At 43.1% G+C, this 17,118-nt stretch overlaps 1 protein-coding gene across 1 annotated transcript in view; it reads right to left on the reverse strand.

The window, feature by feature from the left end:
- PCSK4 (proprotein convertase subtilisin/kexin type 4) overlaps positions 1-13,344 on the reverse strand; it is a 34,596-nt gene extending 21,252 nt beyond the window's left edge. The window contains exons 1-3 of the mRNA XM_044685343.1: positions 13,285-13,344; positions 13,090-13,209; positions 8-112 (exon numbers count right to left, since the gene is read on the reverse strand). Of these exons, the coding sequence (XP_044541278.1) occupies positions 8-112; positions 13,090-13,209; positions 13,285-13,344 (285 nt within the window). The remainder of the gene's footprint in view (positions 1-7; positions 113-13,089; positions 13,210-13,284) is intronic.
- Between the last annotated feature and the right edge of the window lie 3,774 nt (positions 13,345-17,118).

Below are 17,118 nucleotides of genomic sequence, written 5' to 3' on the forward strand. Positions count from 1 at the left end.
AACTCACCTTAGGGTCTTTCTTCAGCCTCAGGCTGTGCCCCCAATGCTGGCTGAGAGCTCTCGAAGCCACCCCCCGGTGCTGGAAGTGGTAATAATGCCGGCCTTGGATGACCTGCAAGGAAAAAGGCTCAGCCACAGGACCAAAGGAGCTGGGGCTTGGGGAATAGCTCCTCTGGGCATCATGGCAGTGAAAGGCAGCCCAGCATCCCCCTCGCCCCCTGGGACATTACTCTGCACCTCCTGGAGCCTAACCTGTGCTAAGGAGCCCAGCTTTCTGAGGGTGATCCCTTCCATTGGTTCCCTTCCCCAGCCAGGCTGGGATTCTGCTTGGGCACCCAGCAGCGAGTTCCACTGACTGCCTAGGAGTTGGGGGGTTGCTATTTCTCTGGGACTGGGTATGGGGGGGTCAGAGGGAGGGAAAGAGAAAATCAGGGTGAGGAAGCAATAGGAAACAGCTGAGCGAGGCTGTGTGTGAGTTGTATGTATCTATTTCTGAGCTTACAGGCGGGGGTGATGCTGTCAAGTAAATAATGAAGTCAGAGCCATGTGTTTCTGGAAAGCCGTTCCATATGGAGGGGCCTTCTGGGCCTCCAGATGTGCCCAGGAGGGAGCTGTGGGTGTCTGTGTATAGGAGATGAGGAGCCCATGGGGGTGAGGTGGCTGGGTTAATGCATGCATGCACCCACACACTTTAGTTCAATAAATATTTCTTAACTCTCTACTCAGTTCTAGGCACTGTAGGAACAAAGATAAAAACAAAACAAAACAAACAAACAAAAAAAACACCTGGTCTTTGCCTTTAAGAAGCTAATATCTTACTAACTGGGATATCCTCCCATACACAGGTAAGTATGAAACAAGGCAGAGGGAGACGAGGGGGCAGAGGAGAGATCCAGGCAAAGCGCCTTAGGAAACTGGGTGGCTGAGAGAATGCTTTAAAGCTGGATGGAAGAAGGCTCATTGGATCTAACACTAGAAGGGGTCTTGCTCCAAACCTCTCATTTTGCAGGCGGAGAAGATGAAGGCCAGAAGGGGTAAAAAGGATTTGCTCAAGGACACCCAGGCACTGACTTGAGCCTCTAGGGGAGATAAGAATTATAAAAAGCAAATCACAATCTCTGCCTCAGTTTCCTCCTCTGTAAAATGAAGGGGTTGGAAAACTAGATGGATGGCCTTCAAAGACCAGCCAATAATTCACTTGGACTAAAACAGCAAGTGTACAAAAAAGAGTCCTATGAAATAAGGCTGGGGGCAGCAAGGTGGCTCAGTGGATAGAGAGCCAGGCCTGAAGATGAAAGGTTCTGGGTTCAAATCTGGCTTCCTAGCTGTGTGACCCTGGGCAAGTCATTTAATCCCAATTACCAATAATAATCATCATCATCCCAATAGTGCTTCTTCTGCCTTGGAATGAAAGGATTTTTGTTGATTCTAAGACCGAAAGAAAGTTTTAATTTTTTTTTTTTTAATTTACATAAGGCTGGAAAGACAGACTGGGCCAGACTGTAGATCTGCCTAAAGAATTTCAGGCTAAGAAAGGTATGTGTGTCTGATGTTTGGGCCACAAGGAGGCACTAAAGGCTTTAGAGCAAGGGAGTGACTCCATCGGATCCGTGCATTTAGAGGATGTTGGGCAGCTCCATGGAAGACCAGATGGGAGGGAAGCAATGAGATAGCACGAAGGGAGGCGCCACAAAACCTTGGGTGGGAGGCGAAGACAACCTGATGATGGCACTAAGATGGCAGCCATGCAACCAGGGAGAAGAGGTGGAGAGAAAGATCTCCAGGACTTAGCCACTATCTAAATGCTGGAGGATGATGCCGGGCAAAGAGCACTCTGAGGTTTCCAGCTCAGGGGACGGGGAGGACGTAATGAAGCCTGGAGAAGAGGCAAGTTCGTGGGGAAGACGATGGATTACAATGGGATGCCAGCAGGACATCAAGGAGGAAACTCAGGTGAAAGCTGGAGGTGGAGGAGAGCAGATGTAGCTGGAGAGACATTCCCCCACTTCCTGGATACTCATTCACTTTTTTTTTTTTTAAACCCTTACCTTCTGTCTTAGAATCAATAATATGTATTAGTTCCAAGGCAGAACATCAGTTTGGGAGGCAGCTGGGTGGCTCAGTGGATTGAGAGCCAGGCCTAGAGATGGGAGGTCCTGGGTTCAAATCTGTATTCAGACACTTCCTAGCTGTGTGACCCTGGACAAGTCACTTTACCTCCACTGCCTAGCCCTTACCCCCCTCTTCTGCCTTGGGACCAATGCACAGTATTGATTATAAGACAGAAGATGAGTGTTTAAATATATATATACATATATATATATATATATTATATATAATCACTTCAAAGCATGTGTCCCAAAGAGATCAAAGGAAAAGGCCTGACATACAAAAATCTTGATGATGGCTCTTTCTGTGGTGTCAAAGAACTAGAAATGGAGATATCTATCAACTGGGGAATAGTTGAACACATTTTGGCATAATATAGCAATATGTGAGTGAAATGAAATACTATTTTCTTATAAGAATTGATAAAAGGGATGGTTTCATAGGAACTGATGCAGAGTGAAAAGAGCAGAACCAGGAGAATAATTTATACAATGCCATAATGTAAAGACAAATAACTTTGAAAGACTTAAGAACTCTGACCAACCAATTGGATTCCAGAGAATCCGATGGTGAAGCATGCTACTCACCTCCTGAAGGAGAAATAAAGGGGCTAGTAGATGGCTTACCCAATAGAGGATCAGGCTTCTTTGGAGGTCCTGGGTTCAAATTTCCTAGTTGTGTGACCCTGGGCAAGTCACTTAACCCTAATGGCCTGCCCTTATTGCTCTTCTGCCTTGGAACCCATACTTTGAATCAGTTCTAAAACAGAAGCTAAGGAATTTAAAAAAAAAAAAAAAAGATGAAGAGAGAAGAGACAGTTTAGAAGAGCAACTTTAGGGAATTCAAAAATGAAATTGGTTAGGGAAAGAATAAAAGGCCCAATGAAAATTAGAGAAAATGCTTTTTTAGTGAGCCCAGTCAGCCCTGGTTGAGTGATTTCTTCTAATATCATTCGACAGCACAGAAGTAAAAGTGGAAGAGAAAGATGGCAGGGGCAACCCGGGGCTAAGGCTGGGCAGGCTATGAGTACCTACAGGACTAGTGGACTGTATAAGGTTGGACTGGTTAACTATTTGGTCAAGATCTAGGAAGGGAAGAAAGTGAAATTAGAGTAAGGGAGAGCACTAAGGGCTAGGGGGACTAGAGGAGGTCACGGTTAGGAAGAAGAATAGGTTTAGCCCAAATCCATTTTCTCAACTACACTTTGTTACAAGGGAAGACTTTTATTTGGGTTGGGGAGAGTGATGGAGAATGATAATGATGGGGGGAAAAAAAAGAGATGAAAGAAAAGAATATCATGAAACAAAAACTGGACAGAAGAAACCAGAGCAGGGTTCAGAGGGTCACATAGACAAGCAGGGCAATGACAGTACTACCATATTAAATTTAAATAGTTATCCCTTCTACGGCGTGACTTTCCCCCTCAGATTTTTGATATACCATGCATCAGCATAAGAAGTTAAATGGAAATTTGGGAGGAGTTTTGTGGAAGCTGCAGATGACATAACAATGGCTAGCAAATGACACAGAAAACATTTAGAAACTCAGAAATGAGCAATGAATCCAAAATTTACACCTCATAAGGTGAACATCCAATAAAAGAAAGGTTCTGTGAATACCCCATAAAAGAAAAAGAAAAAAATTCAGGTTTTTCTGATATGAAGGGAAGTCCAAAAATTTTACACAGATTTTCCAGATCCTGAGAGTGCCATGTCTCTAATGACCTCAATGTGGAAAGGATAATTGTGTTAAAAGAAACAAGTATAGTGGATTTGTGGTTTCACATGTGTAATATCCATTTTCTGGCCTTCTTTGAATATAGAAATGTCATATCATATTCATCATTTCCTTCCCTGCTGTGTACAATTTTCCACATTTTCCCTGTCCTTAAAATATCCCATTTATGATCACCCTAGTGCAAATATTAATAATATGGAAATAGATCTTGATCAATGATACATGTAAAACCCAGTGGAATTGTGCTTTGGCTACTGGAGGGGAGGGAAAGAACATAAATCATGTAACCATGGGAAAATCTTCTAAATCAATTAAATTTTTTTTAAAAATCCCCTTTAGATCTTATCATCCTAACCAGTCATTGTCCTATATATCTCTCCTCTCTTTCACAGCTTACTCCAGAGAAGGCTGTCTGCACACATTTTCTCTCTTCTTCTTACTTCTCAGCACTTGGCAATTGGGCTTCTAACCTCATCACTCAACTGAAACTGCTCCCTCCAAAGTTACTACTGATTTCTGATGATCTTTTCCCAATCCTCATCCTTTTTAACCTCTGGGCAGCTTCTGACACGATCGATCATTTGCTCTACCCAGAATACTCTTGTTTTCAGGAAAATGCTCTCTTTTTCTCCTCTGATCTGGATTTTCCTTCTTGGTGTTCTCAGCCATCATCCATGAAGACATGGGCGTCCTGTGCTCTAATTTCTATCCTGAGCCATCTCACTTCATGACCTCTTCAGGCTCCCACAAGTTCAATAATCATCTCTATGCCAAAGACTCCCACATGTCTAGAACCTGCCTGGTCTCTCTTTTAGATGTAAGCCCAGCCTCTTCAACTGCCTGCTGGAGTCCAAAGGTATCTAGAGTTCAACGTGACCAAAATGGGACTTTTTCTCTCTTCCCCAGAATCTACTCTTCTTAATTTGCCCATTTCTATTGGAAGGCACTATTGTCCTTTCTGGGTTCACAACTGCAGTTATCCTTGACTCTTCATTCTCCTTTACCCCTTCCTCCAAGAATAAAGACCCTTTTCTCCCTTCACTTTCTACATCCGTAACATGTCTCAAATTAGGTCTCAAGAAAAAATGTTTCACTTATACCACTACTACCCTCCCCTTCAAACTTTCATTACTTCTTGTCTGGACTCATCACAATAGCTTCCTAATAGGCTTTCCTGTCTCAAATCTCTCTCTTCTTCTATGTATCATGCAGCCACCCATGTAACTCATATCCATCCACACAGATGCCAAAATGACATTCCCAAAGCATGAGGTTTTCCATATTTACTTCCTTGCCCAGAAGTCTCTAGTCCCAGGGTTCTTCGAGTTCTTTTTCTATCATAGATCCCTTTGGCAGGCTTGGTGAAACCTCTGGACTCCTCAAAAGAATGTTTTTTTATCTTTCTTTCTTTCTTTCTTTCTTTCTTTATTTCTTCCAACCAACTCATTCCCTTTATTATTTTTTTTCCATTACAGGTAGAAAGGATTTTTTAACAATAGCTTTCTGATCTTTTGCAATCCAAATTCTTTCCCTCCTTCCTTAACTTTAGCCCCACCCCACTGCAGGCAGCAAACAATCTGATATAGGTTAGAATAATGTTTTTAAATGAATAAAATAAAATTTGTATGATAACAAAAGAAACCAATTATATTGGAAAATAGCAAAATATGAAAGCAAAACGAAGCTCAGAGGCCCTGGGCTTAAGAATATCTGCTCCACAGTTTTATTGCTTCAAAGATCAGATACAATTCCTCTGTTTGGTACTGAAAAATCTGAATCTGACCTACATTTCCAGATCAATTCAAGAAGCACTTACTAAGTGCATGCTATGTGCCAGGCAGGCAGTGAGGTGGAGCAGTGGATAGAGCACTGGGCTTAGAATCAAGAAGACCCATCTTCATGAGTTCAAATCTGGCCTCAGACTAGATGGGTGCACATGGGCAAATCACTTAGCCATCTTTGCCTCTGTCCCTCATCTGTCAGATGAGCTGGAGAAGGAAAGGGCAAACTACTCCAGTATGTCTGCTAAGAAAACCCCAAATAGGGTCATGAAGAATCAGGCAGGACTGAAACGATGACTGGACAAATGTACCAGGCACTGTGTTATGGGATAGAGATACAAAGAAAGACAAAAAAATATTCAGGGGCAGTTGGGTGGCTGAGTGGATTGAGAGCTAGGCCCAGAGTTGGGAGGTCCTGGGTTCAAATCTGGATTCAGACACTTCCCAGCTATGTGACCCTGGGCAAGTCACTTGACCCCCATTGCCTAGTCACTCTTCTGCCTCAGACAATTTATCATATTGATTCTAAGACAAAAAGTAAGAGTTTAAAAAAATTTTTCTAAAATATATTCCTTGCCCTTGAGGAATTCATAGTCTCCTGGAATCAGTATGAAACAATTATGCACAAACAAGCTAGAAACAGGAAAAAGTTGGAGGCGGTACAAGGAGGGAAGGCACTAGGATAGAAGAACTAGGAAAATCTTCAAGGAGGTGGGACTTTAGGTGAGACTGAAAGAAAGTCAATAGGTGAAGATGAAGAGGGACAGAGTGCCAATCATAAGGGACAATCAATGAAAATGTCAGGAGTTTGGCGATGGAGTATCTCTTTGGAGGAATAGCCAGGAAACCAGCATCGATGGGTCATGGAACATCTGGAGAGGAGTAAAATGTAATAAGACCAGAAAGGGATGAAAGGGTCAAGAGTTCTAAAAACCAAACATTCATTACGCTCCCCTGCTATCATTTTAGCCAATCTGCTAGGTGTGAGGTGGTACCTCAGAGTTGTTTTGATTTGCATTTCTCCAATTATTAGAGACTTAGAACACTTTCTCTTGTGCTTATTGATAGTTTTGATTTCTTTATCTGAAAATTGCCTATTCATGTTCCTTGCCCATTTATAGATTGGGGAATGGCTTGATTTTTTTTATGCGATTGATTTAGCTCCTTGTACATTTGAGTAAGTAGACCTCTGTCAGAATTTTTTGTTATAAAGATTTTTCCCCCAGTTTGTTGTTTCCCTTCTGATTTTGGTTGCAGTTTGTTTGTACAAAACCTTTTTAATTTAATGTAATCAAAATTATTTATTTTATATTTTGTAATTTTTCCTAACACTTGCATTGTTTTAAAATCTTTCCTTTCCCAGAGATCTGACAAGTATACTATTCTGTGTTCACCTAATTTTCTTATAGTTTCCTTCTTTATATTCAAGTCGTTCACCCATTCTGAATTTATCTTGGTGTAGGGTGTGAGATGTTGATCTAGACCTAATCTCTCCCATATTGTTTTCCAAATTTCCCAACAGTTTTTGTGGAATAGTGTATTTTTGTCCCAAAAGTTGGGCTCTTTGGGTTTATCATACACTATCTTGCTGACATCACTTACCCCAAGTCTATTCCACTGATCTTCCCTTCTGTCTCTTAGCCAGTACCATATTATTTTGATGACTCACTGCCTTATATAGTATAGCTTAATATCTGGTACTGCTAGGCCACCTTCCTTCACATTTTTTTTTCATTATTTCCCTTGATATTCTTGATCTTTTGTTCTTCCAGGAACAAAACCCCAGGAGGGGATGTGGCAAAACTGGGACATTAATGCATTGCTGGTTGAGCATGAACTGATCCAACCATTCTGGATGGCAATTTGGAACCATGCTCAAAGGGCTATAAAAAAATGCCTGCCCTTTGATCCAGCCATACCATTGCTGGGTTTGTACCCCAAAGAGATCATAGATAAACAGACTTGTACAAAAATATTTATAGCTGGTAGTAAAAAACGGTAGTAAAAAACTGAAAAATGAGGGTATGCCCTTCAATTGGGGAATGGCTGAACAAATTGTAGTATATGCTGGTGATGGAATACTATAGTGCTGAAAGGAATAATGAACTGGAGGAATTCCATGTGAACTGGAAAGACCTCCAGGAATTGATGCAGAGCGAAAGGAGCAGAGCCAGAAGAACATTGTACAGAGACCAATACATTGTGGTAAAATCGAATGTAATGAACTTCTGTACTAGCAGCAGTGCAATGACCCAGAACAATTCTGAGGGATTTATGGAAAAGAACATTACCCACATTCAGAGGAAGAACTACAGGAGTGGAAACACAGAAGAAAAACAACTGCTTGAACGCATGGGTTGATGCAGACTCAAAACGACTACACCAATATAACTATCAATAATATGTAAATAAGTCTTGATTTGATGATACATGTTAAAACCAGTGGAAATGCTCATCTGCTATGGGGGGAGGTGTTTGGGGGGGGTGAAGGGGATGGAAAATTTTCTAAAAGAAATAAAATAAATTAAACCTGAAAAAAAAAAAAGCCAACAACAAACAGAAGGAGGCAGCTGGGAATCTGAGTGGATTGAGAACGAGGCCCAGAGATAGGAGGTCCTGGGTTCAAATCTGACCTCAGACACCTCCTAGCTGTGTGACCTTGGGCAAGTCACTTAACCTCCATTGCCTAGTCCTTACCACTCTTCTGCCTTGGAACCAATAACACAGAGTATATTCTAAGACTGAAGGTGAGGGTTAAAAAAAAAAAACAACCAGAAGATTTTATATTTGATCCTAGAATAGGGAGCCACTGGAGATGATTGAAGGGGCGGGAGAGGATGTTGTGTGACATGATTTGACATGAATTTTAGGAAAGTCACTTACTTTGATAGCTGAATGGAAGATGGACTGGAGTGGGGAGAGACCAGAAGGTAGTGTGTTAGCAATGTTAGTGGGATAATATAGACAAGTTATAGAGGCAGAATCAAGAGGATTAGGTAAAAAATTGGGTACGGGGGAGAGGGGGCAGGGATGAAAGAGAGTAAGAAGTCACAAATTATATCTAAGTTTCCAGCCTAGATAACTAAGCAAATAATGGAATCCATGACAGCAATGTATTTGGTTTTGGGCATGTGGAGTTTCAGGTGTCTATGGGACATCCTGTTTGAGATATCTAATAGGCAGTTGGAGAGTAAGACTGGATGTCAGCAGAGAGATGTCAGAGTCAGATAAACAAATCTGGGAATCCTCAGCATAAAGATAATAAATGAATCAACCCATGGGAGCTACTAAGATTGACAAGTACACAAATAATACAGAGAGAAGAGAATCCAGGACAGAGCCTTGGGAGGGGAGCACCCTACCAAGAATGAGCTGGTTGAAAATCCATCAAAGGAGATGGAGAAAGAGCAATCAGAGAAATAGGAGAGCCAGAAGAGGGTAATGGATGGGATTAAAGCCTGCAGAGAGGTCCAAAAGAAGGGGAATCAAGAAAAGTCTATTCGATTTGGCAATTAAGAAATCATTAGGAACTTAGGAGAGCAATTTTGGATAAATGATGAGGTCAGATGTCCAATTACCGAAAGTTAAGATGACAGACAAAGGAAAGGACACGAGCTTTCTCAAGGACACTAGCTAGGAAAGGAAGGAGGGGTATTAGTCCTCCTCACAAACTCTTCAGAGTCCAGACAGGCCCACTTGAAACTTTTCAACCAATCAATAAATGTTTATTAAATGTCTACTGTGTGCCATGTGCTAGGCTAGACTCACACCCCACACTCCATCTCTTCTTTGCACTGCTATAAGGCTATCTTCCCCTGTCTGAATGCCTTCCCTTCTCACCTCCACTGCTCAGAATCCCTAGCTCCCCTCGTTGTAGTTGTGTTGTGGTTCAGTCATGTCTCACTCTTCATGATCTCATTTGGAGTTTTCTTGGCAAAGATATTGGGGTGGTTTGCCATTTCCTTCTCCAGCCCACTTGACAGAGGAAACTGAGGCCAATAGGGTTGTGACTTGCCAATGTCCGAGGCCAGATTTGAGCTCAGGTCTTCCTGACTCAAATGCCACTTCCTAGATACCTTTTATCCACTGTATCTAGTAAGTATCTAATTATTTCCCATGCTGTCTTTCCCATTAGAATGTAGGCTCCTAGAGGGCGGGGACTGTTTTTGCTTTTCTTTCTATATCATGTGCTTAGCTTTTTAAAAAAATATATCCCTTGCCCTTGAGGAGTTCACAGTCTCCTGGAATCAGTATGAAACAATTATGCACAAACAAGCTGGAAACAGAAAAAAAGTTGGAGGCAGTACAAGGAGGGAAGGCACTGGGATAGAAGAACTAGGAAAATCTCCAAGAAGGGACTTTAGGGGAGACTGTTGTTACTGATCATTACTATTCAATCCTGTGGCACCGTTCATGATCCCACGGATTATACTGTCCAATGGGATTTTTTTGGCAAAGATACTGGAGTGGTTTGCCATTTCCTTCCTTTGGTGGATGACTTGCCTGGAAGTTAAATTACGTTTGTTTTTTTCTTGCTTTTAAAAAAGTTAATTGATATTCATTGAAAGGAATAGTGATAAGACAGTGCAAAGAAATGTGTGCAGTTCTGGGACAATGTTTTTCCTAATTTTCACAGTTGGGTGAGTCAAAGAGGATTAAACAAACATCAAAGGAGTGTGAGGGAACATGGAGGACATCAATACACCAGCCCAGGGTTACATAGCTAGTAAGTGTCTTAGGTCACATTTGAACTCGAGTTTTCTTGACTCCAGGGCTATCCACTGAGCCACCTAGTTCCTCCTCCTGTCCTGCTGATGAGTATATGGGCTTAATAAAAGCTTGTGGACTGAACATAGAAGGGTTCTACAGAACTCCCCGAGTGATGGATGCCTAAAGAAGTTGGTTCTGCAAGTGGCAAGGGAGATCTCACCCCATCCCCAGCATATTAATGGACATGAGGCAGAGTCCTTTTAGTCCTAGAATGGAGCTAGGGGTGTGATGCCTACTGGGGGAGTCATGTTTCTGGGATTACAAGAGAAAAAGGTGTAAGATACAGGGGAGTTTTTAAATGCCGGAAAGAGTTCCCCTAGCTACCCTCTCACCAAAGTCGTGACTTGCTAACACTAATGTCTATGACTCCAAATCCTACTTGAGTTCTACTTTCACACAGAGCTCCTCTGTTTCCACTTGTCTTCTGACCTTCACCACAGAAATCCCTGAAGCCTCCATCCTCCACCTCCTCTTCTCCATCCTTTGGCAACTCCTTCTACTTCCATGCCTTCCATTATCTTTTCTTTTTGTCTTTCAAACACTGTTATTTTTTCAGTGCCAGAAAATTCCCCTGTCCTATAAATATTTATCTTTTAATGTATCAAGCAGTCAACTTGCAAGTATTAGCATTAATAATGGAGCTTCAAGGGATAGCAAACACATGGGGGAATACTTTTCAGCCTTCCGTAGGTGTGAGCATTGCCAAATTTGCAGAGGCAGAGGGGAGTTGGGATACAGGTGGGGCATAGATTTCTCTATTCACTGCCATGCAGATAGGAGAATTATACAAAGTGTACTAGCTCTGGAGTCAGAGGATCTGAGTTTAAATCTGTTTTAAAAACCTTTACTTTCAAAGGCTAGGCTAGAAATAGAGTGATGCTAAAGGAAATTTAAATGTTTTTTATTTATTTAATTAAACATGTTTTAATTTTAAAAATTATTTTTTTTAACCTGCCTTAGTATCCATTCTAAGAAAAAAGAGTGACAAGGACTAGGCAGTTTGGGCAAAGGTTAAGGGATTTGCCCAAGGTCACACAGCTAGGAAGTATCTGAGGACAGATTTGAACCCAGGACCTCTTATCTCTAGGCCTGGCTCTCTATCCATTGAGCCACCTAGGTGCCCCCAGAGTTTTAATCTTGCCTCTGAAGTTTATTATTAGGTAAACCACATCCTTGTCTGGGGCTCAGTTTCCTTCCCTGTAACATTTATTATTCATTGGTTCTTTTCAGCTCTATATCTGTGATCCTAAAACAGACTCAGGAAGGTGGTAGACAGCCCATTTGCTCTGGTGGAAGAGCTGGCAGTCCAGGTCATCTGGAATATAGTGAATAAAAAGGAGTAATAACTTGGGAGGGGCAGTTGATAGACTCTCAGCAAGTCACTTAACCCTATTGGCCTGCCTCAGTTTGTTCATCTATAAAATGAGCTGGAGAAGGAAATAGCAAACCACTCAAGTATCTTTGCCAAGAAAACCCCAAATAGGGTCACAAAGAGTTGGATACTTCAGATACTTCTTAGCTATATGACCCTAGGCAAGTCACTTGACCCTGTTGGCCTGCCTCAGTTTCCTCATCTGTAAACTGAGCTGAAGAAGAAAATGACAAACCACTCTTGAAAAAAAAACAAACATACTCCAGTATTTTTAGCAAAAAAAAACTCAAATGGAGATATGAAGAGCTAGACATTACTGAGCTACTAAAAAACAAAAAAATAACTTGGGAAAAGGGCTGTAGTTCTTAGCAGTTTCTCTCTTGAACTCCAATCAGACTCCACCTGGATGTCCTACTGATACTTCATAGTCTCTAAAACCAAGCTCAACATCTTCCTTCTCTATATCTGCCAGCATTCTCATTCCTTTAGCCAAGTCCAGTTTTTTCTTTATCTTCCTCTCTATCTTTCTTTCTCTTCCTTTTTCTATCTTCCTCTCTCTTTTCTCTCTTTCTCTTTTCTTCCCCTCCTCCCCTCCCCTTTTTCCTTTCTTTTTCCTTCCTTCCTTCCTTCCTTCCTTCCTTCCAACTTAGTCTTAATTCTAAGACAGAAGAGCTATAAGGGCTAGGCAATGAGGGTTAAGTGACTTGCCCAGGATCACACAGCTGGGAAGTATCTGAGATCACATCTGAACCCAGGTCCTTCCAACTCTAGGTCGAGTAAAGTTTGCTATATAGCTGCCCCAAGGCCAGTTGTTTCTAAGCAAAGGCAGCCTGGCTCCTCTCTCCCCTACAGCTACAGGGATTCTTTTGTCCAGGACCATTTCAGAAGTGGCTACCTAGGATCATCTGGATTTGTGAACAATTTTCTCTTATCTCTGAAAATTCCCTGAGGTCCCAGATTTTTCCCCAGCTGAGTTTATCTCTCACCCTCAATTCTCTAAAGCTGAGGAACAGTATCTTTCAATAATTCACTTGTTTGTTAATTCACTTGGCCAGGGCCCAGCAGGGAGGATGGGCAAGTATGAGGGTATGTGAAGGAGCTTGTGCTACTGTTGCCAGGAGACAGTAGTGGATGAGGATCTGAGGTATATGGAAAGGGCTGTAGAGTGGGTGAATGGTGGAAACAGTGTGCCTGGGGATGAAGGGGAGGAAGGGAGATGTAGCCCTGGAGAAGGCTGGGAAGCTACAATTTGGGCCCAGGTAAGGGTGAAGAGGGTGGCACGGGGGCCCAGAGCCCCAGAAAGGTTCCCGGAAGTCCTACCTGCCCCAAGTTGATAAAGCCGAACTTGAGGGCTAAGCGCTCCGCCTCCTGCCTGCCCCCAGGCAGCAACACCGCCCAACTGTTGACATAGATGGGAGCCATGAAGTGGCCCTGGCGCTCCTGGCCAGTCCTTGGTTCCTGGCTGGGTTTCTCTAGGGCCAGGACGAAGAGCAGATACAGAATTAAGTTCAGAGCCAGGACCAAGGCCAGGGCCAGGGTCAGCAAGAGCCTCAGCCGGGTCCAGCAGGGCCGCATGGTAGCTAGGAGCTTGGGGCAGCCCCACCCGCAGGACCAACTGCCTTCTGGGCCCCAGGGCGGACGTTTAAATGCCCCCTTTCCCCGCCCCAGCCCCCGGGCAGGAAAGGAGCAGCCCCGCACCCTGGGCACCCGAGCAAAGCAACCCCTGCCCCCTGGACGCTTCTTGCTGACTCCATGGCAACCCTTTTGCCCCCGCCCCCCCAGGGGAAGGGGCTTCATTCCCAGAGGGCTGTGCGGCCTCTGAACTACACACTGGGAGAGAGACGTTCGAGAGGGGCGGGAAAATGGAGCTCTGTGCTCCTGGGTGGGAGTGGAGGTTAATTAGGAGGGAGGGCTGCCGGGAGGAGGGGGACTCACCGGGTGAGTGGGAACTGGATAGGACTCTCTAGTCCGCCCCGCTCTTCTCCCAATCCCACTCTTAAGACTATAGAACCGGGTTCGAGTTTCGGTTTTGCTAGTCTCAGTGTGACCTCGGACCGGTTATTTGCCCGCTTCTGACGCCCCAGCAGTCTTCTACAGTGCAACGTGAGAGATGGACTAGAAACTACAATCTCTAAGCCGGAAAAGTCCTTTCCAGCCAGCATTTAATTAATGGCAAAGCAAGGACTCGAACCCAAGTGGCCTGAGCCTAGTTCCAGGCTTCTTCTGGAGCAAGTTGATTCAGCCATTCAGTAGAGGCTTGCTTGAGTTTTTTTCTATTGTACTTTACTGTATGCCACGCAAATATTGAAACCTCCATTTTTAAGAGGAAACTCACATGGAAATTGAATTGACTTGACTTGCCCAGTTATATTGCTCATGCTAGTCAGTGAGCCAGTCCATAAACATGTACCATGCACTGAGCCCTTGAGATGAGGAAGAAAAGCAGATGATAACAATCTAAAATGGTACAAACTGGCTATATTCAGGATAAATTGGAATTAACAAAGAGAAGGCACTAGAAGTTAGGGCAGTCAGGAAAAGCTTCCTGTAGGTGGAGGATTTTTAGCCAGAGGCAGGGCTGGAATGGGGCTGTTCCCACTTCTTTGAATAATTTCATCTCATCATTTGCCAAATCCTGTAACATCCTCTCTATCCCTCTACCTTCATTATGGCTCCCACTCAATGGTCCAACTTGTTAAATTCCTGTTACAGTCTTCTGCTTTGCCGTTTATACAGACTGTCATTCCATGCCTAGAAGGCACTCCCCCCTAACCTCCCACTCTTGGAATCCTTAGCTTTCTTTCAAATGCCACCTCTTACAGGAGGCCTTTCCAGATTTACTCCCCTCTCCCCATGCCTAGTTCCTCTCCTATCCCATAATCTTGGATTTATAATGTATATATATTTTCATTTGTGTTTATGGTCCTTGGTACACAGTTGGCTTTTGATAAATGTTTTTGGCTGATAAATGTTTTTGGCTCCTAACTGAGTTCTTTGCTCCTCCCCACTTTTTCCAATCTATTACACCCATGCCAAGATAATCCATCTCCCATGGGGCCAAATTTGACCATCACTCCCTGGCTAAAAATAACTTTCAGTAGCTCCCTATTGACTATAGGGTAACATACAAATTCCTCACTCTCCACAATCTGCCTCAAACCTACTTCTCCACATTTATGTTACTAATTTTATATGATTCCCCTTTTAGGCACTCTATTTTCCAGCTAAATCAGACTGATGTTTCCCCAGCCCAAAGGGCTATGATCTCCCTAGGTTCGCTCATGTCTCTCCCATCTCCCACTCCCATAACTGGAATGCATTCTCTCCCCATCTCTGCTTCTCAGAATTTTTGCCTTTCTTCAATTGAAGGGCTAGGTCTAAGTGCCAGGTTCTCTAGGTAGCCTTCTTATCACATTTACTCACTTCCTTCTAGCATACTTAAAAAACAACAGACCTTACCTTCTGTCCTAGTATCAATTCAAAGACAGGAAAGCCACAAGGGCTAGGTAATCAGGGTTAAGTGATTTGCTCAGGATGTCTCTAGTCCTGGTCTCTGTCCAGAGCCACCTAACTGTCTCCTTTGTGCCATATGTTATAAAGAAAGAGAGGATTTGAGCAGAGGCAGGAAAGGTTCTGGAATTCTGTAGAAGTGACTGAGCTGTTTCTAATAGTCAGTTAGCCTAGAGGTTTGTCTGGCCTCCTGGAGTGGACCTAGTGAGCTTGGCTTCTCTCCTGTGGCTTTACTTTTGCTATATCATCTCATCATACCTGTTTCTGGGATTTCCTGTTTCCTGCTGGCTGAACTGATACATCTATAGGGCTTCTTGAATCATCTAAGACATCTGTCCATGAGAACCCCTCCCTGAGCCCTGTTCCTGCTTAACTTCCAACCTTAATATCTCTTTTACCATCCAAGGGGGTATTTGGGTTAGAGGAGTTGATTTATATTAGAGACTGGGACTTCAGGCAGGTAGGTAAAGGACAGCGTAGCTAAAATCTCTCTGAAGGCTTCCTGTAAGGGAACAACTGTAGATTTGCTGGGGAGGGTTAGTTAATGAATATTAGATAAGATTATCCAAATTCCCTTCTCTAGTTTTAATAAACCAAACCACCCCTGTGTTTGTTACCTCTGCCTGGACTGTATTTGTTAGCCTGTCACCTATAGCCTGTGGGTCTTCCCAAACTCTGTGCTATCTTCTGATACTGGCCCCGAGTAACCATTCCTCGAACCTACCAATATCCCATTACTACCACCCTGGTGTTTCAGTTACATATTTCACATACTTATAATCATGAGGTGGTAAAAGCTAATATTACTTAATGCTTTAAAGTTTGCAAGAAGCTTTACATGTAGTGTCTCATTTGGCCTTCACAACAACCCTGTATTAAACTGGAAAAAACACAGAACTATTAAATAGTCAGAAAAAAACACTTTTTAATTAGGGAAAAAGGGGGATGTGCATTATTAGGTCTCCTTCACAGAGTCCCCAGACTCTGGTGCTCTGGTCCCGGACCCCTGCGAGTGTCACCTTTTATATGAAAAACTCCAAAGAGCCATTAAAGTTGGGAAGCTTAAATACCTTTTTAGGAGAACTGGGGACGGAGGATGAGAGAGGACAGTTGATTGGCTTTACAATGGTAACAAAGAAAAATGGATTGAGTCCCAGTTAGGAATAACAGTGAGGGGCAGGTGCTTCACTAGGAACACAAAAGGGAAAGATCCAGCCAAGGGCTGGGCTACCTTCTTAAGGGACTTTGGCCTAAGGGGAGAAACCGGTGGAAAAAAAGAGATACTTAACACCTGATGGGATTAGCCATCCCCCTTTAAACTACTTTAAGGTCTATAGTTAGTCTGAGACTCCTGAAGTTGGCTACAAATTTGGGGGGGGGAGGAGGGTTAGATTCCATATGGACACCGGTGAATTAGGTGCTATTGTAATCCGAATTTTACACATGAGAAAGCAGAAGCTGAGGGAATTTAATTGACTCGACCAGGGTCACACAGCTGGTAAATGTACAGCACAAGCTCCTGTGAGCAGGAATTGTGCACTTTTTATTTTCGCCCCAGAGCCATATTAAGTAGGCACTTAATATTTGCTGAATGAAGTAGGTCTTTTGACTCCAGATTCCGGTACATCTCATTGCATTCCCAAACATTTATTGAGTTCCTACTGTATGCAGAATATTAAACGAGACTTCTTCCCGAAACTCTGAGGGAGGAGAAATTGGGAATGTAAAATGGGCTGGGGGAAGAGAGAGGAAAGCACGAGACAGGCTCCCTGAGGCACTTCTGCTAGAGGCCAAGGATTTATAGTGAATTTAGAAACCCAAGGATTAGTTAGGAAGGAG

Source organism: Gracilinanus agilis, chromosome 1 (assembly GCF_016433145.1).
Source record: "Gracilinanus agilis isolate LMUSP501 chromosome 1, AgileGrace, whole genome shotgun sequence".
Classification (NCBI taxonomy): Eukaryota; Metazoa; Chordata; class Mammalia; order Didelphimorphia; family Didelphidae; genus Gracilinanus; species Gracilinanus agilis.